The sequence below is a fragment of the Xyrauchen texanus genome, chromosome 5 (assembly GCF_025860055.1).
Source record: "Xyrauchen texanus isolate HMW12.3.18 chromosome 5, RBS_HiC_50CHRs, whole genome shotgun sequence".
Classification (NCBI taxonomy): Eukaryota; Metazoa; Chordata; class Actinopteri; order Cypriniformes; family Catostomidae; genus Xyrauchen; species Xyrauchen texanus.
In genome coordinates this window covers 8,682,912-8,710,891 of record NC_068280.1, presented here as the reverse complement: position 1 = coordinate 8,710,891, position 27,980 = coordinate 8,682,912, and the positions used below count along the sequence as shown (strand labels likewise).

The following is a 27,980-nucleotide window of genomic DNA, read 5'->3' as shown; positions in this document are numbered from 1 at the left end:
ACAGAATACAAAGTTCTTGTGTTTCCATTAAGCACAAACTTACAGTAGGTTGAAACATGGGGCTGAACATGGGCCTCTTTACAAAACTCAAATTGGCCTCTTAGGAAATACGTTCCCATACTTTTGCAATTGTGTGCCCAGTGGCACCTGCATGTGTACGGCTGTACGCACTGTGCATACCATGAGCGTGCTCTGACTGACCTGAGAAATATTTACTCTCAGAATATTTCACCAATCATGAAACGTGCCCCTTATTTCTGTTGGCTCTTTAAAAGAACAAGCAATGCTCAATTTGCGAATGAATAATTCTTTTTTCAGTGAATTGCCCAATCGGGATTGCGAAATGGTCTGAATCGATACGTGATCAATTCGTTCAGAGCACTCTCGTTGAATCATTTGGAGATGTTTTTCACATAGTAAAACAACATCTGGATATTTATGGATACAGTGCTCGATACACTGTAAATTTACCCAAAGTCAACTGGAACAAAAGTCTGTCTTTTTGAGAGGTAACTTTGAGAAACTTCAGCTAGTGCTGTGTCATGTGAACAAGGGGCTGTTCAGACTGAACGTGTTTTTGCGTCTGCTTGCGCTGTTTTTCAATCGTCTTCCTTGTAAACATTCCAAGATGGATGTCTTTTGACATCATGTTTCGCTGTGCTTTTAGCATCTCTCGCGGGAGCGCAGCATTTTTAGACGCCGTGTCAAGTTAGAAAAAATGTCTTCAACTGATATAAGCGCGTCTCGAGACTCCTGCGTTCTGCTCTATTCGTTGTGGTGCCATTTTCTTTTTTAGCGCGAAAATGCGTCTGTCTGAACAGTTACTGTAAGAAATGCTTAGCCATGAATGCTACTTATACTCGAGAAAATAAATAAATTCTTATCTCAAAGTCACCAGAATTGAACTCGTTGGTGTTGGTATTATAGTACCACCTGTTGGATCTTCTCCGAATCTGCAGCTGGTTAGGCAACTTTTGTCCAAGTCCACCGCAAATAACCAACGCATATAAACAGATAAACATCGGCCACTGCCATCGGTGATGACATCATATTTGCAGATAGGCCAATGGCAGTCAACAGATAAATCGGTGCATCCCTATTAATTATCACACTAGGACATATTGCAATTTTAATTTTGATTCAATTCATTTTCTTCCAAATATGTAAAATTCCATGACATTCTGCGTTTTATAGCTAATGCCATTTATAGCTAATGCCATTTTATGACAAGAATGCGCCCAGGTTTTCTGCATACAACATGTGGTAACCGCAGTATAAGCAGACTCCGATCAGTGAATTATTGAAAATGTATTCACATCCTGAGGTATTAATGCAGAATCACCATGATAACATCCCAGGGTGTGACTTAATAAATAAATAAAATGTGTGGTCCGACCATCATTGTTGTCTAAAGTTTATAACTCAAATGTTTTTGGGTAACAAAAATGAAATGGAATGAAAAAACTATATTTTGTTTAGATCAATTTTATAGTATTTTGCACTATATCAATACTTAGCAAAGCAGAGATGACAGCAGATGAGCACAGAATGTCCGTGACTGGGATTTGTATATGATGAACCTTTATGACGTTGTTTCACAATGCGCAGTCGGCAGCAGTGACAAAACGACACATATTTGTATATTTGGCTCCTTTTCCGAGTCTGAATCATTACGATGTTTTTGTACATGTAACAAAAAAACTTGTTAGCAACAGGGTCAAAAAGTTTTAAAGGTTTTCCAGGACAAATCATTATTTTCCAGGACATTTAGGTATTTTTCAAATTGTCCATGACTGGAAAACTGCATTGCAAAATCCCAGGGAACTCTGACATAAGTATAGTGGTATACTGGCCATAGATATTATTATCAGAACACTCTCTCACCAAAACAACAAAAAAGAGGTAGAATCCCTCATTTCACTGGCACAGTCTCTCAAGAAGTTGTTCCCTGTTTATGTGGGTCCTTAACTGTCTTGGTGAATGCCCACAGTCCCTGGACCCTTGCAAAGTCTTGAGAAAAAATTCAAAATGGCAAAACGACAATAGAGGGAGACAACGTTTTAGTGACAAGTAGTGGATAATGTCGTATTAATGAGTCTGTATCAATATCTTTGGTGACTTCCCAACAAATGCATTAGTTCAGAAGTCTTCTGTGCCCATTTTTATACTCTTCAGCCCCTGGTAGGAACCTACTTCTCTTTCCAGTTCTCTTTGACATCTAGACCTTGCATTACTTTCTTTTCAGCAGTCTGAAACTTCAGAGAAGATGTTGGAGTCCCTGGCAATTCTCCTCCTCTGACGGACCGTCTTCTCTTCGTCCTACCCACACAAACACGCACACAGAACACAACATCAAATGTTTTATTTTGTTTACCCGGTTATTCAAATCTTAAGCTGTTCAAAGGTGTAGAGTTTGATCTTGTATCTAGACTATGTTCTCTGAAAAGTTAGATTTGTGTGTATTTTTACCCAGGCTTTGCTATTTGTGGGGACACATTTTCTGGAAATGTTACTTGAAAAATGGCAAAACCTGACCAACAACCTTGGGGCTGGCCAAGGAAAAAAGGCACATAAATGGACTAAATAATGTCTTAATTCATATCTAAAAATGCTGGATTTTCAGGGTTAATGTTAGTCTACAGTAATTATTATTAGTTTATATCAAGAATATTGGTAAGAGAAAATAAAATTATGTCATCAATTAGTCACCCTCATTTTATTCCAAACCTGTATGACTTTCTTTGTTCTGTGGAACACTAGAGAAGATGTTGGGGAGAATACAGCCTCAGTCACCATTAGGGCTGGTTATTGATACAGATTTTTCAATACACAAGCTCTTGATTTGATTCTGTTTTCATTCAATATTGATTCATATGGGTATATTATAATGTCCTCATGGGTATATTTCAGTTATAATGTCCGTTTTGCTTACACATAAAATACATTCTTTCCCAGCAAATGCTGTTAATTATACTAGGTACATTAAGAAAATATGAATAACCAACACTCCTGGAAACAAACAATTTGATGAAAATAAAATCTGACTTTCTATAGCTTAGTGTTATTTAAAATTTCACAATGTAGTTTCGCTGTCCACATATGTGGACCTTCATTTTAAGGAAAACTATTTGCTATAGATGTTAGGTGCTACTAGTTACAAATCAAAAAGTGAAATGGAAAATACACACTGTGGCCACGCAGGGGTCTCAGGAGGATAATTTGTAGTATTTACACTGATTAGTTTAACATGTGCTAAAAACGGTACTGTCACTTTAAATAAACCCGGCATTTCTGTAAACAGTGTCTTTAAATGAGCAGACTCGAACGGCTTTATCTCATCTGTGCCATTCATGAATGATTTAAATGTTTATTTTTTGTTGCTTTTGATTATACTGACTGTAGAGAACCAAAAGGGTATTAAAAGAGACATTATTAAATGACAAATGTGTCACATGGATCACGTCTTTGGACACACACATTACAAAGAACAACTTTAACTCTCAACATGCAGTGAAAAGATCTCACTGCTGAAAACTCCACCAAAATACTACACAATTACTGGTGAGTGAAATCTAAACATTTACCAGCCAGTTGCCAAATATATAATTTTTTTGTCGTATAGCACGAAATTTGGTCGCAAATTATTTCCTCTCATTGTAGTAGAGGGTTGCGTATAGACTAGAAGATTGAACTTGGGATTTAAGACTGGATATTGTGATTGTTCAAATTAAGATTGAGATGCATCGGGAAATCAATATTTTTACACACCCCTTGTCACCATTCATTTTTCATTGTATGAAAAACTAATGCAATAAAAGTGAACGATGACTGTGACTAACATTCTGTCTTTTTTTCCCACAGAAGAAAGTCATAAAGGTTGGAACAACACGAGGGTGATGGGTGAACTTAAGGCTATATATGCAAGGTTGTGTTTATATATATACTCACCGTTGTAAAAGCCCCGTTTGGTCCCCATTCTCCAGGAGAATTGTCCTCAAGGTCTTCAGCCTCCTCCTCCTCCTCCTCTTCTTCACCCTCCTCCTCTCTCACTGGGTCCATCCCATCCTCCTCATATTCCGTTGCATAGTCTGACTCTTCTGCTAGACATACGGGCAACATATTGTTCACAATTATGTGATAGAACACTTCACATTCATGCATATATACAGTCTAACTCCAGCTTAAATGATGTCAATTGTAAAATTTTTAGTTTTTACATGTGAGGAATTTCTTTGAGTCACTGACCATCGGCTCCCAAGTAGCTCTGCACCGGCTCAATCCTGGATACAATCTCGGCTAGATCAGTAAAATCTGCGCTAGGACATGTGCAGGACTGAAATAAACAGCAACAGAAAAATTATTGATGGATTATAATGAACTGGAGAGTGAAGAAATATCCCATATCTAACACATCCCACATTTTCAGAGTGCTGATCTAAGATTGTTGAATCTCTTGTTATATCTCTGTTCAAAAGCAAAAACTCAAAAAGTTGTGCTGAAAAGGTGAACTTTACCACTTATTCTATAGTAAATTATCGAGTCCTATATAATAGTAAGGTTGTAACATTTCAGGAAGTCATTGTCAAAAGGATGATTCAAATGTGTTTTTTTAATAAGAACCTGAGAGAACTCACATCATTTTTCTTGCTGTCATTATAGTCTGCTGATCGATGGTCTTTCAGCATGTTTTCAATGATGTCACCACGAGCCCACTCAGTAAACACCAATTTACCATACTGGTAACCCACATCCTGAGAGAAGACAGAAAAACCTTCCATTTAGCAGATGTGGGAAGCAATAGTTTTCCCTTTGGAATTCAATACTAATATATTATAATATAATACTATAATAATAAATGTACTACATAACATAAATACAATTTATTTACTATATATTTCATCTAAATAATACCAGCTAAGAGGAAGACCTGTACATATTTAACTCCGGCTCATAAAAAAAAAGAGATTTATAGTCAAATAAATATTGATCTGTTTCTAACCCACACCTATCATATCACTTCAGAAGACATGGATTTAACCAATGGATTCTTATGGAATACTTTTTTGCTGCCTTTATATGTTTTTTGGACACCATTCACTTGCATTCTATGGACCTACAGAGCTGAAATATTTTTCTAAAAATCTTTGTTTGTGTCCTAAAGAAGAAAGAAAGTAAAACATCTGGGATGGCATGAGAGTGAGTAAATGATGATATAGTTCATCCAAAAATGTCAATTAGCCCTATAAGTCCAACACTAGTCTGTGAATTTCTCACATAGATTTCATCAAATTTTCCGAAGTCCATGGTCTTAAAGCGGTCGATAGGTGGGCGAATGTACTCGCAGTATGCACTCTTTTTGACCAACTCCAGCTGCCGTACACAGGATACGTAGGCCAAACGGGACTGGATTTCTGCCATGTCAGGCACCTGAAAGACATACATACTTTCACTTACAAAATTTATGCAGATCAAGCATGATCCATTTCATATGATGTACAGTTTTAAAATATTTTCTTGACCTGGGAGTGTACATTTTTTATTCTGTACCACAAGGTTTCCAAATGGGGCTCACAAACTACTAAAGAACTGCTAGGTGTTTGTGTGATAGGAATGCCAATGTCAAATTAAATTGAACAATTAAAATATATATATATATATATATATATATGTATATATATTTTTAATAAAATTGATCAAATTAAAAAATAATAATCCAAATATAACACTTTAGTCAAGAGCTGTATGTATAAAACCTATCAGAAATGCCCTTAAAGGCCAAAGTATACTTAGGGTGTGTGCGTTGTGGATCCCTCAACGCATAGTATGAGTGACGCATATTGCGTCATCAGCACAGCCGCTGACTTTACCTCAAGCCGCCTAGATATTCTTGACTCGTGCACGTGGTCCTCGTCTGTGCTTGTCTTCTGCGCATGTGCTAACCATTGACTGTACTAAAAGAGTCACAAAGCACTTGTAGTGTATGCGTCGAACGCGTTCCTATTTGTTTGCTGTCAGAAAAGTACACTCACAAAGGCAATGCGGTAGACCGGGCACGAGGCGATCCGGAACCCGCAAAACGAAATACATTATACCTGGGCCTTTAGAATAGTCTAAAGTTTTAACTTCAGGGTCAAATATTTCTTAGCAAAAAGTAGGACGTGTGTAAAAGCTTTTTATAAAGAAGTTAAAAGTAACTTTCAGCAAAGTCTTCTTAAGATTCTTAAGGGCTGACTGAGTTGACACTTACATTTGAGGTCAGAAGTTTACATACAGCGTAGCCAAATACATTTAAATTCAGTTTTTCACAATTCCTGACATTTAATCAGAGAAAACGTTCCCCGTCTTAGGTCAGTTAGGATCACTACTTTATTTTAAGAATGTGAAATGTCAGAATAATAGCTGAGAATTATTTATTTCAGCTTTTATTACTTTCATCACATTCCTAGTGGGTCAGAAGTTTACATACACTTTGTTAGCATTGCATTTAAATTGTTTAACTTGGATCAAATGTTTTGGGAAGCCTTACACAAGCTTCTCACAATAATTTGCTGGAATTTTGGCCCATTCCTCCAGACAGAACTGGTGTAACAGAGTCAGGTTTTAGGCCTCTTGCTCGCACATGCTTTTTCAGTTCATCGGATTGAGGTCAGGGGTTTGTGATGGCCACAGATATGGGACAATGGTAATCAGTACATAGATTCAGATTTAGATTTATTCATCAACAATAATAACTTTCAATATACTCAAATGAAAATATGATGCAATTAAAAAAAATTCTCGATGGCATTTGCCCATATTCCATTTTCATGTAAGTTTAACACTTTCTTTTTTGTGAGTGCGTGGTTTCAACACAGTCATTGAGCTACTCCTAACAAGGTTAGAATAGCTCTACAGCAATCTGAAATAATTTAGGACTTGAAAACTAAGACTTATTGCTTTTTAACCTTTATGCACGACACTTATTCTTAAGTCTATAATAATACAAATGCCCCCAGATCTAACATATATTTAAAATTAAATAAATACATGTATTACTCATTATATTTATTGAAAGATTTGAACATTTAAAATATCAGTAGATACTTGAATAATAACAAGTAATACAAGTACAAATTGATGTAATAAAGGTTCAGCTGGCAAGGTGTTTGAAAATCCTATCTCAGTCAATCTGTTAAAGAACTGTCAAATTCTTTCTGTAAAAGTCTCCTTTTCTTTAATCCCATCATCATTTTTATTTAAAAAAAACAAAAAAACAGCCACAGTAAATTGAGATAACATTTTCAATCTAAAAGCATTTTGAGGCCGTTTCTTATGTGCAGCAGCTGTGAAATCTGAAAAATAATCTTTCTAATACTAAGTTCTGCAAAAGCTGCATGTGAATTATAAGAAGTTCTAATATCCCATAACAACATTCTCACCTTCACTTTCTCTGCCCACGGGTTGAGTCGTTTCCATAGCAGCCACCAGCCAGAAAGACAGTCACCGTAGTTGCACAGATCAGTCTCATCTTGGCTGCCGACATCAATGGCGATGACCGTTTTTGTGCCCATGTTACGAGCAATGTCCGCTGTATGATATTAAAGTGCCAATTGAATGCAAACACACACGCACACACACACACACACAAAGATGGACATCCACAGGGTAGCAGGAAGAATAAAAGTTTTATCAATATTTTATCAAGAAAATAATCAAATCCAAATAAACAAATGACCACCAATCAACAGTGTTTTACCAATCCTATTGTTGAAAATGTGCTTTTTCATTATAAATTTGAACACAGGTGATATTCAGTATTATTCAAGACATTTAACAATTAATTAATTCTAAAATCTCTTTAAAAAGCAGTATGTTGTGGTGAAACAGCGTTGCAGGTGTGTTTAGTACAAAAAAATAACAAGGATGGAAAAAGACAATTTGAATCAATGATGAATCAAATCAAAGACAAGATTAAAATCTACCAATGCATCACCCATCAAGGCTTTAAACATTTGCATAACATATTTAACCAATTTTAACATATCCAATTACTTTGTTCAGAAACAGATGATGAGGATGCAAAGAATTATTTTGTATTTTGCAGTATAATTTGCTCCGATATAAACTGCCAAATCAAAATATTTACACAGTGTAATGTTACATGCCAAAAATGTTCTTTTCCCCTTAAGACGTTCCAAGTTGAAATGCAACATCTGAACTATTTAAACTATTTCTTGTTTAAACTATAACTATTGCAAACTGAAAGACATTATGCCATTGCTGTCTGGTGGCATTTTGGCATTTTTGAAAATGATCATTTGCTTGTTTTTAATTAATTTAGATTAAATCAAATCTACTTATATTGCAAGAAAAGCTCCAGTTTAAGACCAATCACAAACCAGACAACAACATCAACTTGACAAATGACTGACATTTACAACACAATCAGATCACAACTTCATATAGGCTGGTGAGGACTAAAGGTCAAACAACAGACTTTCTTTGTCCACACCAACCAATCCCTGTAAAACTTTATCCATTTGAATCTCTGAACATATCATTAAATTTTCCTTGATCTTTTGACATATAAGAGGTCTTGTACTATGAAAACATACTGCAAGTTTCTGAACTCAAAACATCTCGCTGCAAAAAGAGCACACTTCTCACTTCCGTAGCCCTCCCAGTAGCGGTGAGCAGTGAGATGCCAATCATAACAGTGGGTTTTTACTGTGAAGTCTTAAAGGAGAAGCAGCGCAAAAAAGCGTTTCTGTCAAAGGTTCAGAATGAGGGTTGAAAATGATAATGTTTTACAAATATATGCCTGTTTTTCATGCAAACATTTTTTAATAATATTATAAATGAACCTCAAGGAATATATTAAAATAATAAAAAAGGCATGTCATGACCTCTTTAAAAAACTGCACTTTAGACACAAATTCTGATTTCAAATGGATGAAGCAAAACCACTCACTCTACCCTCAAAATGATAAAGTACATCACATTTTACTTACCCAGAGCCACATACCTCTTACAAACAAAATTAAGCAATCTACCAACTCAGATTTATTTTCTGACCCAAGTGGCCCTCTCTCAGTAGAGATTGGGATGCTTTGGGGCATACTTGCCTGGCAGGTTGTTGATGTATCCTCCATCCATGAGCAGGTTTCCATCTTTGGGGTCACAGAGGGGTGGCAGGTACCCGGAAAGAGTCATGCTCGCCCTGACATAACGCCACAGGGAGCCTACCACACCAGGAGGAGGATAATGACCTCTTAATAATGTCTAGAGAACGTATAAAAAACGTCCCAGCAATGTTCGGAAGCGAAGTCACATTTTTGGTTAGTAGCACACAGACCAGGAGGGAGAGACTAATGGTCACCCCAAGGACAGTGTGCAGTGATTTAGTTTGTTCTCCCTCATACAGTGAACCCGACCTTTGACATTTTGAGTGTGTGGGAGTCAAAAGTAGGGTCAACACTGATGAGGTAAGGCAGACTTGTCTTTCAACTCTGCCTCACTTCTCCTGCTCTTATCACAGAGTAAAAAAAAAATATATATATATATATATATATATATATATATATATATATATATATATATATATATATATATTTTTACTATATAAAGTAGAAAGTAGTCTTATTTAAAAAAAAATAAAGCTCATTGGAGAAGCAATTATACCCCAACCTTTAAAATATGGGTTATTTCTCAAAATGTACATCATTGCCAAAAAAATAAAACATAAATTATGCAAATATATTCTCTTAAATCATACACAGATTGTATCACAAATGCTTTATTTTCATAATGATTTACTACAATCGTACTGTGCTTCTATGGCAGAGAGCTTTGAGGAGACAGAGTTTGAAAGACAGTAAACATTGGGCACTGCCAGCCTGTCCCAGCCTGCAGTACAACACTCGACCAGCAGGTGTCAGGAAAGGCGTGGCAGTGAGTAACATGAGTTGGAAGGAGAGAGAAATCGAGAGAGGCAGGTGCATTCAGCGAGTGGCACTCATAAAGGTAAAACAACATACAAGACATGCCAGCCGAATCTGTCTGTTGTGTCTAAAGTTGTGTCGCATTCTTAAAGGGATCGTTCACCCCCAACAGGGTGTAACCCGCATTACTTTCTTTCTACCATGTAACACATTTCTTATAAGGAAGAAATGATGTCATATGGGTCTGGAACAGGTGGTGAGTAAATAATGACAGAATTTTAAATCTGGAAAGTTCCAGATATAAAATTAGAATGGATGAGCCACATTTTAAGCCATTTTATGCACACCTATGACCGTAAATTAGCCGAGATGTTGCTACCTTGCTTGGTAATTGTAAACAGGCTACGGATATGCTAATAAACTATATTACTTGCCAGAAACATTTTATCACATGGCTGTTACCACCATTTTATTAAAGCAATAAGCTACTTGATGCTACGTATTACAGTGATTTTACCATTGTTTTGCATAATGCCTGGGGAACAGTCCTTAATTCTCTCATCATTTACTCTCACTCATGCCATCCCAGATGTATATGACTTTCTTTCTTCTGCTGAACACAAACTAAGATCAATAGAAGAATATTCTAGCTCTGTAGGTCCATACAATGCAAGTTAATGGTGGCCAGAACTTTTAAACTCCAAATAGTATATAAAGACTGCATAAAATTAATCCACATGATAGTTAAATCCATGTTGTCTGAAGCGATATGATAGGTGTGGGTGAGAAACAGATCAATAGTTAGGTCCTTTTTTACTATAAATTCTCTTCCGTGCCCAGTAGGTGCTGATATGCACAAATAATGTGAATCGGCCAAAACACAAGAGCAACTGCAAAAAAAAAAAAAAAGTTTCTTAATTTGTATATTTTTTTTCCAGTAAAACATATCAAAACTTTCTTAAAACAAGATACATTTACTCGATAAACAAAATGGTATAAGATATTTTGTCTTATTTTCAGAGAAATCCCAATAAATTGCTTAAAACAAGAAAAAAACTATTTGCCAATGGGGTAAGACGACGTCTCGGTTACGTTTGTAACCTCGGTTCCCTAAAATGAAGGGAACGAGACATTGTGTTACTGTTGATGCGATCGACCTGGCTTACAAGTCGCAGGGTGTGAAATGCCCAATTGATGTTGAAGTACACTCAACTAGAGGCGTGGCCTCTTCATGGGCATGGATGAAAGGTGTGTCCTTACAAGACACATGTTATGCAGCAGTATGGTCTTCTCAAACCACATTTGCAAGGTTTTACAATCTAGACGTTACGTCTCTTTCATAGCAAGTCGTCTCTGTCTAGAGCGCTTGTTATTTCATTGGCCAAACATATACTTATGCCCCTCTTTTTAAGTACGGGCTCCCTGTCTTTTTACATAACCGCATGCATTCAGACCATTGTATTTCCCAAACGTCACAGGCACTTTCATTACAAATAAACTTCCTTCCCCATTGGGTTTGTGAAGGGGTTAATTCATACTATTTGACCATATTTCAAATAATGAATGTTCCCCTCCTGGCTCACAATAAGGGTCATTCACTTGCGACATAATCATGTTGGTCGTCGTCCCTATGGACTACGTCATCACATTTCCTTTCTGGGAAGGTTATGTCATGTAGTGCCGCATGATGGGAATCAGCTTAGTGACGTAATGTCAAGTGAACTGAATTTTTAGGGAACATCTCGGTTATGTATGTAACCTCGGTTCCCTGAGATGAAGGGAATGAAATACTGCGTAAGCTAGCCGCACTACGGACTCAGGTTTTTTGAGGTGCGAGCGATGCGCTTTTATACCGGACAGCTTTGTGCCTAAAAGGGCGGGGCTTATACACCATAGACAATACTGTCTTTATTGTAGAAAGGTTTCAACTATGTCATGTAGCAGGACACTCCCCATAATGTCAGCTTAGTAACAAAATGTCAAGTGAACTGAATCGTAAGAGAATTATTTCTTGCAGTGAAGTATGTGAACGTAAAAGTGGGAATGATATTAAAAAGGACTTAAACATTATTTGTTAACCACTGGAGACATATGGATTACTTTTACGCTGCCTTTATATGCTTTTAGAGCTTAAAAGTTTTGGACCCTGTTTACTTGCATTGTATGGACCTACAAAGCTGAAATAATCATCTGAAAATCTTTGTATGTGTTCAGCAGAAGAAAGAAAGTCATACAAATCTAGGATGGCATGAGGGTGAGTAAATGATGAGATCATTTTCATTTTTGGGTGAACTATTCCTTTAACTGAGGTAAAATTACTGTAACCCACAACATATTATGGCTTATTGCTCTCTTAAGTAATAGTGTGGAGCGGAGGGGTGCGGGACCGGGCTGGAATGTCGCACGCCGGTCCCCAATCGGCCTGATGGGGAGCGCAAGGGATAAAGGCGGCCGGTGACGACGGTTCGAGAGAGAGAGAATTACGGGCATGTCCATCATGTGTGTGTTCATGTTTGTGTGTTTTGGTTTAAGTTTTCATAAAATTATTATTTATATTGACAAGCCGGTTCTCGCCTCCTCCTTGCCGGGTTTAGGCACCAATGTAAGGGGGTTAAGATCGGCAAGGAGGAGGGAGAACCGGCTTGTCAATATAAATAATAATTTAATGAAAACTTAAACCAAAACACACAAAAACGAACACACACATGATGGACGTGCCCGTAATTCTCTCTTTATCCCTCGCATGCCCCATCAGGCCGATTGGGGACTGGGCGTGCGACATTCCAGCCCGGCCCCGCCCCCCTCCGCTCCACAAATACATACTCTACCTACATACAAACATGTTAGTGAACAACTACATATGTAAAGACATACTGTATATGGTAGACAAACGATTATATTGCACTCATGTCATGAATAATAACATTCGGTAAAGAAGAGGAAACAAATCATAACAACAGGAAGCGACTGTGTACCACTAATCCATGGTTAAGAGCCAATGTGTGTGAAGTGTCCTTTACAAAAAAAAAAAAAAACTAAACAGGGAAAGACTGGGCTTGGATACATTTTAATTGGAAAAATTACATTTAAATTGTGTGAAGCTTATTGGGTGAATCTCATGAAACCTTTTAAATGAACAGTTCACCCAAAAATGATAATATTCTCATCATTTACTAACGCTTATGCCATCTCCAACTTGTATGACATTTTTTGTTGTGAACACAAACAAAGGTTTCTTGATGTGTTTTTGTCCATACAATGCAAGTCAATGGGGTCCAAAACGTTCAAGCTTCAAAAATGACATAAAGGCAGCATAAAAGTTATCCATGTAGTTTAATCTATGTCTTCTGAAGCGATACGATCTGTTTTAGGTGAGAAAGAGACCAAAATGTAACTCGGAGTTTATACACATCGCGCTTGATGCATACTGTATGGATCACTAAATCGTAAGGATTAGTCTTATGCTGCCGTTATGTCCTTATTGAAGGCTGAAAGTTTTGGACCTTGTTGCTTTGCATTGTATGGACAAAAACACATCATATGTCCTTCAATATATGTTTGTTTGTGTAATGCAGAAGAAAGAAAGTTGAGTTTGAGATGTAAATGATGAGAGAATGAAAATTTTTGGGTGAACTATTCCTTTAAGAACGTGTCTGGTCATAATTCACCACATATCTAAAGAAAGATATTATATTTTGCTTAAAGAAAAATAAATATGGAAAGCCTATTTTTAGGATCATTAAGATTACTTGCAATGCTGCATTATTTCTACAACATTTAATAACATCCCCCAATCGAATTCTCATTACCTTATGTGCAAAAATATCTTCTTTAAATTGATCATATTTATACATCACAGTAGTATTGTTGCTAAGCCTGTAATTTATGCTAATTTATACTGTATCACTGTATTCACATCTTAATTGTTATGAATATAGGCTTCTAAATATAGGCTTTATGCAAAGTATACTTTCTTTTTTCTTTTTGCTTTTGGGGTGAAAAGTGACATGGATATGTTTGTTTTTTAATTCAACCAAATCTAGTATTTATTGTGGTTATGAAGGCACAGTCTCACTTCTCTATGCTTTCTCTCATTGGATACAGCACAATGTTCCTTCCAAACCATGAGTTCCCAATGTACGCAGGGGGTTAATCTTGTTTTAACAGGACAAGAGACAATAAAAAGCAAAGGGTAACTGAGCGGTTTGTTGTCACAGGGATAGCAGTACAGCTGCTTTTAAAAATTCTTTTGGTTTTTGGAAGTTGGTGAAGGGGGAAATGGGGGCAGAATCCTGACCTGGGACATTGTTAACATAGCAACCATCCACGAGGAGGTGGCCATCCTTGGGGTCGCAGAGAGGAGGCAGATAAGGGGTATAGGAGGCACTGGCTCTAACATAGCGCCAAACACAGCCTGGCAAATGAAGATGGAGAGTAAATCAAAACTGGACAAGACTTGGAGAGAGACGGAGCGAGAGGATGAAGAATGAGGGACAGTAAACAAAAGGAGACAGATGAGTGAGAATGAGAGAGGAGAGGGGGAGGAACACACCCTCCTGCAGTGTAATGATAATCATGCCGACATTTGGATGTCCCAATCAATTCTTTTAAAATGTGTTTAACATGAACAACAAAATCTCCAACAAAAGTTCCACTGAAGTTTAGTTAATTTCTTATCTCAAGTAAAAGATGCTCAGAACATTTTGGATACCTAACTGAAAAGGTTGTGAAAGTTAATTATATAGGCAAATGCATGTATTAGAGATGACATTCTCTGCCATGCCAATTAGGATCAATGTATTAAAAAGTGAGGCATTGGGAGAGGTGAAAAGCAGAAAAGAGTGAGACTGAGAAATTTGCAGGCTGTTTAGTGTTATGGCACACACACTGGTAACATTGCACTAATCATCAGAGCATGTTAACTATAGGCCTATTCTCTGTTTAACCCATGATGAAACTACTGTAACTGGGATTTATTGTGGGTTACACTGACACAAAGGTACTATATGAACAGCTATGCAATGCAGTTTCAAAAATAAAGCCACAAGATGTAAGCATTATATGTGTTAATATGATTTTACTGTGATAAAATGTCTTACTAACCTTATGTATGGTTATATCCAATATTACAAATTCATTATCGTCACAAGGTAACTTTGGTAAACCCTGATAATGGGGAAATATCAGTAAGGCTGGTAAATCCCTCATTCTATCATACTAAGCTCATGCTAATACATATAATGTTTACGTTTTGTGGCTATACTTTTGGAAAACAGTGTGTGTTTTAATGTTTATGGACTGGCCCCATACACTTACATTGTAACTGCCTTACAGTAACTGTGATTTGCTGTTTTTAAAATAAAATTATTTTTTGTGGTAATAAACATTATGCTACAAATGCTGTTAACCGAACTTGTTTTAAACCTGTAACATTACTTTAAAACTAGCAAATTACATGTACGCACAATTTCTAAAATTAAAGGAACATTAACATTTACAAAATTATTTTAAAATTTACAAAAAAAATTATTTGAACAGAAAATGTGGATTATCCATTGACAAGGTTGTCATTAGATTTTGAAATTAACACAAAGCAAAAAAGTTATGATTATCAGTTAATGTCAATAATCACAAAATGACCAAATATTGGCCCATACAGTATATATATTGGTGTATTACTACAGAGGTTTTGGAATTGCTTTACTACGATTGAACTACAATTGATGTTTCTGTGAAATGAGTTTGACTAGATTACTCTCACACTGTGAAACAGCTTGAACTACTTTTGAAGTGTTTGAACCATGCATGTCTTCTAACATATGAAAACCAATACGAGAACCAACATCCTCTAATGAGGAAAATGTGGACTAAGTAATTTGAGTAATTACATACTGTAAGTTGTGACAAACTGTTTTGACCTGTGATGTAATTCTTTATGTGTGCAGTGTGGGAATTAGAGACATGTAAGCAATGCTACACCAGCAGCAGAGAAAGGAAATGGTATTTACAGGGGAGGGGTGAGCAAACGAGTGATGCGTTCGGGATCCTACAGAGATCAATAACAAGGATTCTACCTTCTACAGCAACGAAAGGTGTACACTTTGAGATAACATACATTCGGAAGATAATAGAAAGAAAACATAAGACAAAGATGTGTGAAAAGGACAAGAATGAATGAAACAACAGATGTATTTACAACACAAAAGCACAGTAAGACGGAACATAGCACAAAAGGGAAGACTGACAGACATTAGACAAAAGAGTGGTGAAATATAGCAGGAAAAAGCTTTGTTCTTGCAGTTAGTTAGGCATGCAAAATTCAATTCAATAAGCCATTTGGGCAAACTGGGGTGACCACGTGACCATCATAAGGTCCCCAAATCCAGTAGTTTACAGCAGTAAACATATTGCATAAGTAACTGAGCAAATCTGAATGCAGATAAGAGACTAGACAAAGTATAGACAAGTGCATCAGTGTCAATAACATAAACATTAATTGATTTTGTCAAACGGCAGAATTTCATCTGGTCCATGACTAATTGATACTGAACTGAAATTGAGGACTGGATCCAGAATTGAGGATTATTGGATATGCCATTGGTAAATCCCAAAACATTCCTAACATCAGTGCCTATGCATTTGCCAAACACTATAAAGTCACTTAATTACTGAATGTGAGTTAACAAGCATGATGAAATGGGCATTTTCCAAGTCGCTTTCAGGAACCATCACTTATTTCAGACCATTCAGCAAATCTAATTAAAAAACCTCTTGATGCAAACTAATACAGTTATTTCATGCAGTTCAAAAAAGCTAATTAAACAATCAAACAATAAGATTTAACACCCCCAAAATTTCTGTTAATGGTTACTTTTAAATATTTGAGAATGTTTTAAAAAAAATACTCAATGCACCTGCATTTGCCAAAACCATTATAAAAATATTCTACAAATTTAGCATTATTATGATTAATCATTTATCACAAATTGGTTCTAGAAGTCAAATGTCCCTAACACTGAACTATGCAGAATCCCTGACTTAAGCAAAAAACAGGCTGTAAAGGTTCTGTTTTCACTCACCATCTTTATGAACCCGCATTGCAGAAGCTGTGATGTCTGTGGTCACGTTAAAGTAAGGCAGCCACAAGTCCTACAAATATAAGGAAGAGAAGAGAGCATGAGGTTTTCACGTTTACATTCATGTGATCGCCATCCATCTTTAGTACATCAGCTTTTCTTTCCCACAACTTTTCTAAATATCAACTTGACAAACATTTAAACTGCTATGAAAAAGTCATTCGAAAAATTAATAATAACAAAAGAGCTGCAGTGACCTCTTACCTCAATTTGTTTCTCCTCAAACACTTTGGAGATGCTAGTGTTGAAGGCAGAGCCAGAGAACATGGATGTGATTGGATACGTCAGATCCAGTACTGTTTTGAATACAGAATTCATCGCCTGAGAGCAAGACAAAAAATGATAAGCTGAATAAACTCAAATGATGTCATCTGGAAATCTTCTAACAGATCCAATTTCTGCTTTCCTCTTCTGTTTTAACATGTCTGTAAGGCTATAAAATGCAAAAATGTATTCTAAAACAGGACTGAACAGGAACAGGATTGACATTCATTATTTATTACTACCTTTACTCTAAACATGATGATTAAATCCATAAGCCACCAGAGTATGTAATTTTCTCACAGGTAAGAGGTGTTCTTAGTCATGATGCAAAATGTCATATTACCTTGGACCACTCTCTTGCCCTCTGCTTGACCCGAACAGCACTTCTCTCCTCTGCATAAAGAGCAGCAATGAACGAGCCAATGGATGTTCCTCCCACTATGTCAATAGGAATTCCTGCATCCTCCATGGCTTTGATTACTCCCACATGAGAGCATCCCCTGTGAAAATGGCCAAAAACATTAAAATAATACCCTTTTTGTTTGGAATACAAATCCGTAAGTCAACTACCAACCTAGGTAACATTTATAGTATAGCAACAGATTTAATGCAATCATTTAAAGTCCCTTTTTTTAAATAGCCACTAGCATTTAGTTTACATCACAGCCATGGACCATGATTCGCTACTTGTTACTGCTAGTCAAAATTAGGTGGTATTAAGCCCAAAGTGTACCAAGTTTTAACACGAAAGCTTAACGTCTGCATGTAGTCGAAATGCTAGTCTTTAAATGTAAACTTCATTGGGGGCCTGGGTAGCTCAGCATGTAAAGATGCTAACTACCACCCCTGGAGTTGCGAGTTTGAGTCCAGGGTGTGCTGAGTGACTCCAGCCAGGTCTTCTAAGCAACCAAATTGGCCCAGTTGCTAGGGAGGGTAGAGTCATATGGGGTAACCTCCTCGTGGTTGCTATAATATGGTCTTCGTTCTCGGTGGGGCACGTGGTGAGTTGTGTGTGGATGCCGCGGAGAATAGCGTGAAGCCTCTACACGTGCTAGGTCTTCATGGTAACGCGCTCATCAAGCCACATGATAAGATGGATCTTATCTTATAGATTGACGGTCTCAGACGAGGAGGCAACTGAGATTCGTCCTCAGCCACCCGGATTGAGGCAGGTCACTATGCCATCACGAGGACTTTGTGAATTGGACATTCCAAATTGGGGTGAAAAAAAAAAGTATCCTTCATTTGACTGTCCACCATACACAGACGGTAGGCTCATACACGCTACGACTGCTATGAGAGACTGGACTATTTATCTTCAAAGGTTTAGACCAATAAATATGTTTTTATATTCCTTCAGACACAAATGATAGAAATGCAGGTATCTCCTGACCTCCTTACACATGCGTTCTGACGTAACCATCAACTGTTGTTGTTTCCACATTCGTCTGCAGCGATTACATCTTTTAGTGCTCCTTTGTGACAGAAACGGCTCAACTGTGAGTGTTGCCACCTTGTGGACCCAGTAATTAGTACAAATAATTCCAGGCACATGCGCATTCTGCGTGTTTAGAGTATGCACAGTTAGAACAGTTCAGTGCTCGAGCACTGCTTTTGATGTAATTTGCATCACGCGCCCTGAACACAGACGCCTAGCGTTCACTCTGACTGATGTATACTCTTGGATTTAGAGGGAGGGACATTCTCATTCTAGAGAGCATTTGATTGGACAAAATTATCGAGTGCAGTAGGAGTCATCAATTTTTCATCTGTATTTGCAGAAGAGAGGAAGCAACTTTTAAATGTGCATAATCTACCTGCTAAAATTCAATTGTGACTAATTTAGGAGTACACTAGAATATAGATGCCGTCAAATCTAGCAGACATGGTAAAAAACTAAAATTTGTATTTCACATGGCAAAAATCCTATAGTCTCAAATATGCAATACTGTTTTTTTAAAGGTTTATATTTAAACTAAAGCAAAATGACTGTGTTGGGTGTTGCTCACCTGGCTCCGCCTCCCCCCAGCACAAGGGCAATGCTGTTTCCTGTGAGCACTCTGGCCAGCCGAGAGAAATCACTGTGTGTGTCTGCAGTCTTCTCAAAGACCTTTTCATACACCTCTCTCTGTGTAATAAAACAACCACATCCATATCAAATTTTAAGACTTCATAAGAGCCTTTATAAATATCTTGGCTAAAAGATATTCTGAAAATAGGTGTGGACTTCTTACCAGTTTGGAGGGGCCTCTTCGTGAGAACACTCTACGGGGACACTTCAGGTGAAGGTGTCCAGAGCACCAGCTTCGCATGTTCAGCCATTCGACGGTTCTAGAGGGGCCCGGCCCATCCTCACGATGCAACAGAACTAACTGCTTCAGGGCCCGCACTGCTGTGTTCTCCAACATCTGCTCCAACTGAGAAGATAAGCAGAAGAGACAACTAGATATGATTTGGCTAGACAAAGCATGGTATGTAAGTTAAATACAAAGAAAATCAGTTTTAAGGTTATAACACGCCATTCCTTGCTAGTTTTGAATTTACAAAACTTTTGATTACTAGTGTAGCCTTGATCTTCAACCACTACGCTCACTATTTCTCAAACACATACACACCTCTCCGGGTGCAGGTTCCTGGTCCCCAAGCCCCACAATGAGGATGCAGTCAGCTTGTCTGATACAGCGCTGCGTCCATGGAGTCATACTGCTGTCTGTCTGATACAGCACTATACGATTAATGTCCTCCTGCTGAGCAAGCCAACCTGATAACCTGTACTCATGAATACTACAAAATAAAGAGACAAGCAGTTTAAATGACAATTAAAAGATGAATACAAGGAAGACTAGAAAGAGATAAATAAGTTTCGCTGTTCTAACGTCATATTCACCTGTCCAAAGCTGAAGCCCCGAGTCTCTCTTTGATGATGTCACTGGTTAGAAGCAGGGTAGGTCCTGATTGAAGAATGAGGATACATTAGTGATACAGATGTTATGAATGTCTAAACTGTGCCAACCACTGTATATCAACTACTAGTGTACCTATGGCACTGAGGGCGTGGCTAAGCTCCAAATTGAAGGCATTGATTGGCACCTCATCACAAATAGGAAGTACCGCCACAGTGGAGAGATTACTGGCTGGGTTAGTGACATCTGGACTGGACGCCATGCTGGGCAGACCCAGAGCAGAGCCTATAAGAAGGAAAGAATAATTTTTTTCTTACATTTTAAATATGTATATTTTTTAACACAGAGAAAGTTCTGTTTCATGCTCCTTGACTATTTACAACCCTTGATGCAAAAAGAGCTGGCAAAGAGGAAATTTAGTAATTTCATATTTATGATCTGGCCTAAACACATTTTCTCTCCTAAGATGTTTTTTTCCCCCTACAAATGTATTATCTAAAAGCACTTTGACTAAAGCTTTTCATAGGGTGTGAAATATTTATATTAGAAAACTACTTGAAGGGCATGGGTAGCTCAGCAAGTAAAGATGCTGACAATCACCCCTGGAGTCGCAAGTTCGAATCCAGGGCATGCTGAGTGACTCAGCCAGGTCTCCTAATCAACCAAATTGGCCCGGTTACTAGGGAGGGTAGATTCACATGGCGTTACCTCCTCGTGGTAGCCATAATGTGGTTCTTGCTCTCGGTGGAGCATGTGGTGAGTTGTGTGTGGATGCCGCTGAGAATAACGTGAAGCCTCCACACACACTATGTCTCCGCGGTAACGCGCTCAACAAGCCACGTGATAAGATGCGAGGATTGCCAGTCTCAGACGTGGAGGCAACTGAGATTTGTCCTCCGCCACCCAGATTGAGGCAAGTCACTACGCCACCATGAGGACTTAAGAGTACATTGGGAATTGGGCATTACAAATTGGGGAGGAAATAAGAAAGAAAAAGAAAACTACTTGAAAAAGGTCCACGGGGCTGTTGAAGGTTTCCCAGAATCTTCTGCCCCAGTAGATGGATCAAGCGGGTCACCACCTGTGGGTATCTTCTCTTTATATTGTTGAGCGTTCCCTCTGGAAGCTTCACTAGCTCAGTGTCTCTGACTGCATGGACTGTGGTGGCACGTGGCTGCCGTGTCAAAGCTTCCACCTGAGAGAAAGTGAGACAAATTAAAAAACTGAGAGTTCTAAATACCTAATCATATAAAACTAGGGTTCATTTCAAAGCTTTATAGTGATAGTTCTAGCAAGCATTTTAATTATCACATAATTTACACACCCTCTATGTGTATGACTTTATTTCTTCTGCTGAACACAAAGAGTTTTAGAAGAATATTTCAGCTCTGTAGGTCCATACAGTGCATGTGAATGGTGGCTAGAACTTTGAAGCTCCAAAAAGCATATGAAGGCAGCATAAAAGTAATCAATAAGACTCCAGTGGTTCAATCCATGTATTCAGAAGTGATATAATAGGTGTGGGTAAGAAAAACATCAATATTTAAATACTTTTTTAATAGAAATTCTCCTCCCTGTCCAGTAGGGGGCAATATGCATTCCCAAATGTGAATCACCAAAAACAAAAGAAGAAGAATGTGAAAGTGGAGATTTAAATATTGATCTGTTTCTCACCCACCATTCACTTGCATTGTAAGGTCCTACAGAGCTGAATTACTCTTCTAAAACTCTTCTTTTGTTTTCTGCAGAAGAAAGAAAGTCATACATATCTGGGATGGCATTAGAGAATTATCATTTTTGGGTAAAATATCCCTTAAACTCACCACTCCAATGAGATCTCCTCGTCCATACTCCCCGACTAGCTCCTTCTTCCCATTGGCTTTCCGAATGACAGAACGCAATCGTCCATTCAGTACAATGTAGGTACAATCAGACTGATCGTCCTGCCTACAAATCACACCAGATTTATTTATGCCAATTATTTCACATGCCAAAAGACCACACCAAAAACAATTATGCAAGCCATATAAAGATGCAGAACTGAACATACAAGAACATCATCTGAAAAGTTATTCTAATTAAAAGAGTTTCATTATCCAATTAACAATAATTATCCAAGTACGTTCTCAACTAAAGAAATGGTGACAGTAAATTGAAGGAACAATAGTTTAGGAGTGAGTGATAGTACCGGTACAGGGCACGTCCTGCCTCCACAGCCATCCAGTCTATGGCGAAATCCATTTGCCGAACGAATGGGGACATACGAATAGCAACAGTGTGAGCTGCGCTGAGAACTACACTCGGCTGCTCGCGCATGATCCTGTAGGGAGCAACACAGAATAAAGACAATATTAACATTGCTGCACTGCGGATGTGGATCTGTTCTATTGCAGGAAGAAGAAAAATTAACACTTGGATATTTGACGCCATCCAGCCATTAACTTTTTGTGTAAACATTTATTTGAATGAATACATTTTATATTTTAGGTGCTGTGACTGTTCATGACAAATAAATAATACTACTAAATAATTATAAATATTCCATGAAGTCTCTCATGAGCTCATCATATCTGCATGCATAAAAATGCTAAAATAATTAGCATGATACAGTTTAAAATTGTTATAGATGGAGGACAGCATATCACACCGCAGGATATGTAAACCTCCCAAAAGTAGAATATTTCATGTCAACTACCTACTTAAACACTCACTTGAAACTAATTTTGAAGTATTTTTCATCATAAACTTTCTATTGCTAATATCCTGTAACTAAGGGGGCTTTCACACTGGCAGTTTAGACTAAAATGAAAAAATTGGTAATATGCGGACTGGGGAGCAGACCGTGGTACCGAACCCAAGACTAACTGTGGAAGGTGGTCTGAGCTCGGTTGCAATGGAATTGTGGCATGGTTTGCATGAGTGAGAAAGCAAGCTATTATCGGCCCTGCACTTGTTCAGCAAGCAAAATAGCCTGCACATGCGTTTTTGCTGATTTAAGCAAGACAACATCATCAGTTGCACAAAACACACACACACACACACACACACACACACACACACGCACGCACGCGCACCAAGAGTGGCAGGGGAACATAAGCAGCACTGCAAATACTGCTTGCAACCAACTGACCTCAAAAAAGACTGTTTGCGAGCATCAAATATAGTAACCTTCTCCCGGACATGCATATCTGCAGAATTTTGGCAAGCGACGCACAGAGGCGTCATTCACCCTGGTGTGCCTAATGTTTCCTTTGAAGATTCCACGTTTTCTTTTTTTTTATTCCGTGTTTTAAAGTTTAAATCAATTTCACCATTGTGTCATGTCAAATCAAATGAATACAAACTTTAAACAAATGAAAACAGAACAATTACTTTTCAACATATCATTGCATTTGTTTTATGAAATTAAGTGCTTTAGTAAAGATCCTCACAACATAATATAAAACACAACATTGGTCTTAATTTTGTCAAATAAAGTGCTGCAGAACAGAGCATCACATTATAAATGAAAATGTTGATGAACACTTCTGTTCAGTACAACAGCACTCTTGCTTGTGAGATATAGGTTCAACAACAACATAATAAATATAGATGCAAGCAGCGATGACGGGCCCAAGCGCCATGGGTCCATTTCCACTCGGTGTCTTTCGGAAAACAAACCATGATGGACACAGAAACAACTCAACATTAATGCAAACTTGGACCCTAAACATACAATGTGTAATAGATATATGCCACCATTCCATTTAGACTACAACTTCATGTAATTTAATCCACTGCCATGACAACACTATTAAAGCTATCAAGCATTCCTTCAAAATTTTCCATTAGCAGTGTCTAAAAAATTTTGAAGCAATTTGGGTAAAAGTAAGAGGACTATTTCTAAGTCTGTTGTAAGTGCCACACTTCCTGCTGCCTGTTGGTAGCGCTATGACCGTGACCCACAACAGCCACATCCATGTGATTAACCCCCAAGAAAAAACATGAAACACCATGCAGGCAGAAGATACGTGACACTTCCTGTTTCCTTATTTTTGCCAATAATTTAGTGAATTGCTATGGCAACACAATTCGATATTTAAAAATCTGTTTGCAATTTAACATCTTCTATGTCTTGGCATAATGTTGTCTAAATGTGGCGACAGTCTCATGAATCACCATTCAGAGAATCAATCAATCTATCTATACATTTTTAACTGTAATAAAAAAAATTTTTGCTAACGGATTAATTTAACATGGAGAAGTTTTGACATGCCTTGATAATTGTGCTTTTTTCAGTTGCTTAAAAACATATTCATTTAGAAAGTCTTATAACACTGTATTCAGCACAAACTGGGCTACAATAGTATGTGAGCAACATGTACATTTTTGTATTTTTGAGAAAATAAAGTTTATGCGTGAGTTAAAAAACAATCACTGAAATAAGGCCATATATCACATACTAAATATTTGTTCACAAGACTTTTGAGAACCGGATCTTGTAGCCTAGAATTTTTGCTACAAAATGATGTGAAAACCATCCAGCGCACAGTGTATGCAGACTGTATATTTATTTAATTAAATCGCATCCTTTTGCGGTTTAATAATTACACTAGGACATATCACACATATTGGTAATTTCTGTGTAAAAGGAGTATCAGAACACGCTCTCAAATGAGCGTTAGCATTTATAAGCAGCAGCCTGTCCGTCAGACAGCAGTCGGTGCTCAGTACTACCAGTACTGTAGAAACACTGGTATTGTTACATCTTTTTTATTTTAGTATTGACTTGCTACCGATGTACCAGTACTTTTGACTAATGTGCACATTTGTGATGACACAAGTTGATGATGGAAAAGCAGCACGGTTCACACCAAACCAATGCTGCAGAGGTCACTAAAAACAATCATATGCAGCAAACGTGCCCAGTATGAAAACCAACTAAATATACGAAGCCCCCGAGAGTGGAAATATAATTTTTAATAGCTGAATTCGGTAGAATTAAGAGTTTGTGTGTGATTGCTCGGATATTACACTTACTCATAAAAGTCGGATTTGGAGATCTTCAGGAAGGTGCAGTCTTTCTCTGCTTTGATAGTGAAGATGAGCGGCTCTCCTGTCAGCACAGCCAGCTGACCCACCATCTCACCCGGCTGGGTCACAAACAGACACACCGCCTCCTGCTTGTCAATCATTTTCTGGTAGACATGAAGACAGCCTGAGAGGACAAAATGCAGACTCACATCCTGAAGAAGAGAAAACAAAAAGAAGAGTGAGTGGGGACATGGAGCTCCAATACAATCTACATGAAGATCTCAAATAGAAGCTTTCACTGATTAATAATGTAAAGTCAATGAAGGTCTAAGTGGCAAAACAATTTAACAAGAGGTGTATGGTTACTAATAAGGGCACCAGAGAAGAAAGTAAAGGAGATTAGAGAGGATGAGCACCTGGTCTCCCTGTCGGGCTAACACAGATCCAGCTTTAGCATGATGAAGCGTCACTCTTCCATTGAGAAGCGCAGGGTCCTGAAGATCAAAAATAAACAGAGTGGTGATGAAAAACTGGAGGCAATGTCAGTGGAAATCCAGTGTAAACACATGAACAGCACCATGAATGCATAAGCATATACCTCAATCTTCATAAGCCTAAGAATCTCTTTCTGTGCCTCCTCGAACAGTGTGATATTAGGTCCCCCTGGAAACTGGCCATAAACGTTCTCCATTCCTGACTCTTCCTCAGGATACAGATACACACCTGATGGAACCTCATCCACAGTCACCTTCCTCTCCCGTTGATCCTGAGAGACAGAAAACAAACATGATGAGTGAAAACGTAGGTTAAGATTGTGTATATGAGATTATGTGAGCGGTTTACTCATGTGAATCAGTGCGCTGTTTGTGCACATGTAGTCACACATGTACAATATGTGTACATGTGTCTGCGGTAGAGGATAGCTCATGTCAAAATCTGTGTGTAAATATACTCACTCGTGTGAAAGCGGGTAGGGTAGGTGCGCCATCCTCAGCAGATACAGAGATACGGCCTCTCTCATAAGCCATGTCAAAATCTGAACGTAGACTCTTCTGCATGCCTGTGACACGTGCGTAAAATTAAAAGTTCAACAATTATTTCAAAGCATGACAAAAAAATAAGCATAGATAATTTATGCAGATAAAAATTTACAGAACCAACACAGCTTAGCTCAAACTGTTTTCAGTGCTGTGAGCTCTAATGCAAGCACATCTCAGGGGCCATGTCCGGTCTTAAAGGAATATTCCGCGTTCAAAACAAGTTAAGTAATCAACAGCATTTGTGGCACAATGTTGATTACCACAAAAAAAAAAAATTCGACTCATCCGTCCTTTTCTTTAAAAAAGAAACCCCCCATCAGGGTTTTATTTTGCGATAACAAACGGCTGTACATTTCCAGTTGCATCACAATCGTCATTTAAATAATCTTGATAGCGATAATTAAATCTCAACATTGATCTTCTACTATATGCACATCTCTCTACTATGCATGTATATCACTCGCATATAAGACAAAATTTCACGCTATGTAACTTAAATGTCTTTTATTAGCAACTGACTGGTGAATGGTAAGATTTCACTCACCAGTGATTGAGTAGTATAGCGGCGAAAAGTTCACTGCATATTGTGAGTTAAAGTTTGATTTGACACATTCACCCCCAAAAAGCACACAGAAATGTTGTGTGTTTTGAAAGAGACACATGTTACACCAACCTGCAATGTCTACAGGCATGGATATAGTCCTGCTGAGAGTCGGGATTGTGCCGCCATCCTTGCCATTATCCCCAACTGTAGAGAAAAAGTGACATCATCAATGGTCAGCTCTCCCTCTGAACAGTGTTAAACAAATCTATAAGGGCCAAACATTACTCGATGCCATTAGAAATTCTCTAAATCTCACTCTGGAATGTGTTTTACACAATTTTTTTTCCCTAACTAATTAATATCAGGACTGAGAACAACAATATTTACATTTGAACTGCAATTTGAAGTAAGCCTACTTGTGAGGGACTTTCTCAATTAACATTAGGCAGTGTTTATGCAGCTGAATTCAGATAGAATGCTGCATTTCTCTTCACAATAATATATATATATATATATATATATATATATATATATATATATATAAAGCCACCTTTGCCTTTAAAACAGCCCCAATTCTCCTATGTACACCTGGACACAGTTTTTCTTGGTTGTTGGCAGATAAGATGTACCAAGCTTCTTAGAGAATTTGCCACAGTTCTTCTATCTTTTTAGGCTGTCTCAATTGCTTCTGTCTATTACTTTTTGCAAAAGTAATGTTTGGGAGTCTAAAATAAATTTTTCCTATTGACACACTAAAGCTGAAAATATAAATAACCATCTTAAGACAAATGCTTTTGTGAAACATCTTAAGTGCCTAAAATCTTTGCACAGCACTGTATGTATACAGTGCATCCAGAAAGTATTCACAGTGCTCCACATTTTGTTATGTTACAGCCTTATTCCAAAATTGATTAAATTCATTATTTTCCTCAAAATTCTACAAACAATACCCCATAGTGACAACGTGAAAGAAGTTTGTTTGAAATCTTTGCAAGTTTATTAAAACATTTAAAACGAAAAAAAAATCACATAAGTATTCACAGCCTTTGCTCAATATTTTGTTGAAGCACCTTTGACACCAACTACAGCCTCAAGTCTTTTTGAGTATGATGCTACAAGCTTAGCACACCTATTTTTTGGGAAGTTTCTCCCATTCTTCT

General features: G+C 37.7%; 1 protein-coding gene across 2 annotated transcripts in view; it reads right to left on the bottom strand.

Moving 5' to 3' along the window:
• Positions 1–500: 500 nt before the first annotated feature.
• The window catches only part of LOC127643970 (patatin-like phospholipase domain-containing protein 6), a 46,181-nt gene continuing 18,701 nt past the window's right edge, over positions 501–27,980 (bottom strand). Inside the window, exons 12-34 of one of the 2 annotated variants that reach the window (XM_052126926.1) lie at positions 26,950–27,024; positions 26,193–26,296; positions 25,835–26,002; positions 25,653–25,730; positions 25,243–25,448; positions 22,412–22,543; positions 22,047–22,170; positions 21,229–21,418; positions 20,359–20,508; positions 20,208–20,271; positions 19,936–20,104; positions 19,555–19,737; positions 19,330–19,448; positions 17,664–17,820; positions 17,261–17,377; positions 17,000–17,069; positions 9,105–9,221; positions 7,419–7,567; positions 5,275–5,427; positions 4,635–4,751; positions 4,246–4,333; positions 3,949–4,100; positions 501–2,319 (exon numbers count right to left, since the gene is read on the bottom strand). In XM_052126926.1, coding sequence (XP_051982886.1) covers positions 2,242–2,319; positions 3,949–4,100; positions 4,246–4,333; positions 4,635–4,751; positions 5,275–5,427; positions 7,419–7,567; positions 9,105–9,221; positions 17,000–17,069; positions 17,261–17,377; positions 17,664–17,820; positions 19,330–19,448; positions 19,555–19,737; positions 19,936–20,104; positions 20,208–20,271; positions 20,359–20,508; positions 21,229–21,418; positions 22,047–22,170; positions 22,412–22,543; positions 25,243–25,448; positions 25,653–25,730; positions 25,835–26,002; positions 26,193–26,296; positions 26,950–27,024 — 2,960 coding nt within the window. In that variant the 3' untranslated portion in view covers positions 501–2,241. The remainder of the gene's footprint in view (positions 2,320–3,948; positions 4,101–4,245; positions 4,334–4,634; positions 4,752–5,274; positions 5,428–7,418; positions 7,568–9,104; positions 9,222–16,999; positions 17,070–17,260; positions 17,378–17,663; positions 17,821–19,329; positions 19,449–19,554; positions 19,738–19,935; positions 20,105–20,207; positions 20,272–20,358; positions 20,509–21,228; positions 21,419–22,046; positions 22,171–22,411; positions 22,544–25,242; positions 25,449–25,652; positions 25,731–25,834; positions 26,003–26,192; positions 26,297–26,949; positions 27,025–27,980) is intronic. The other variant, XM_052126927.1, reaches the window with a different exon arrangement.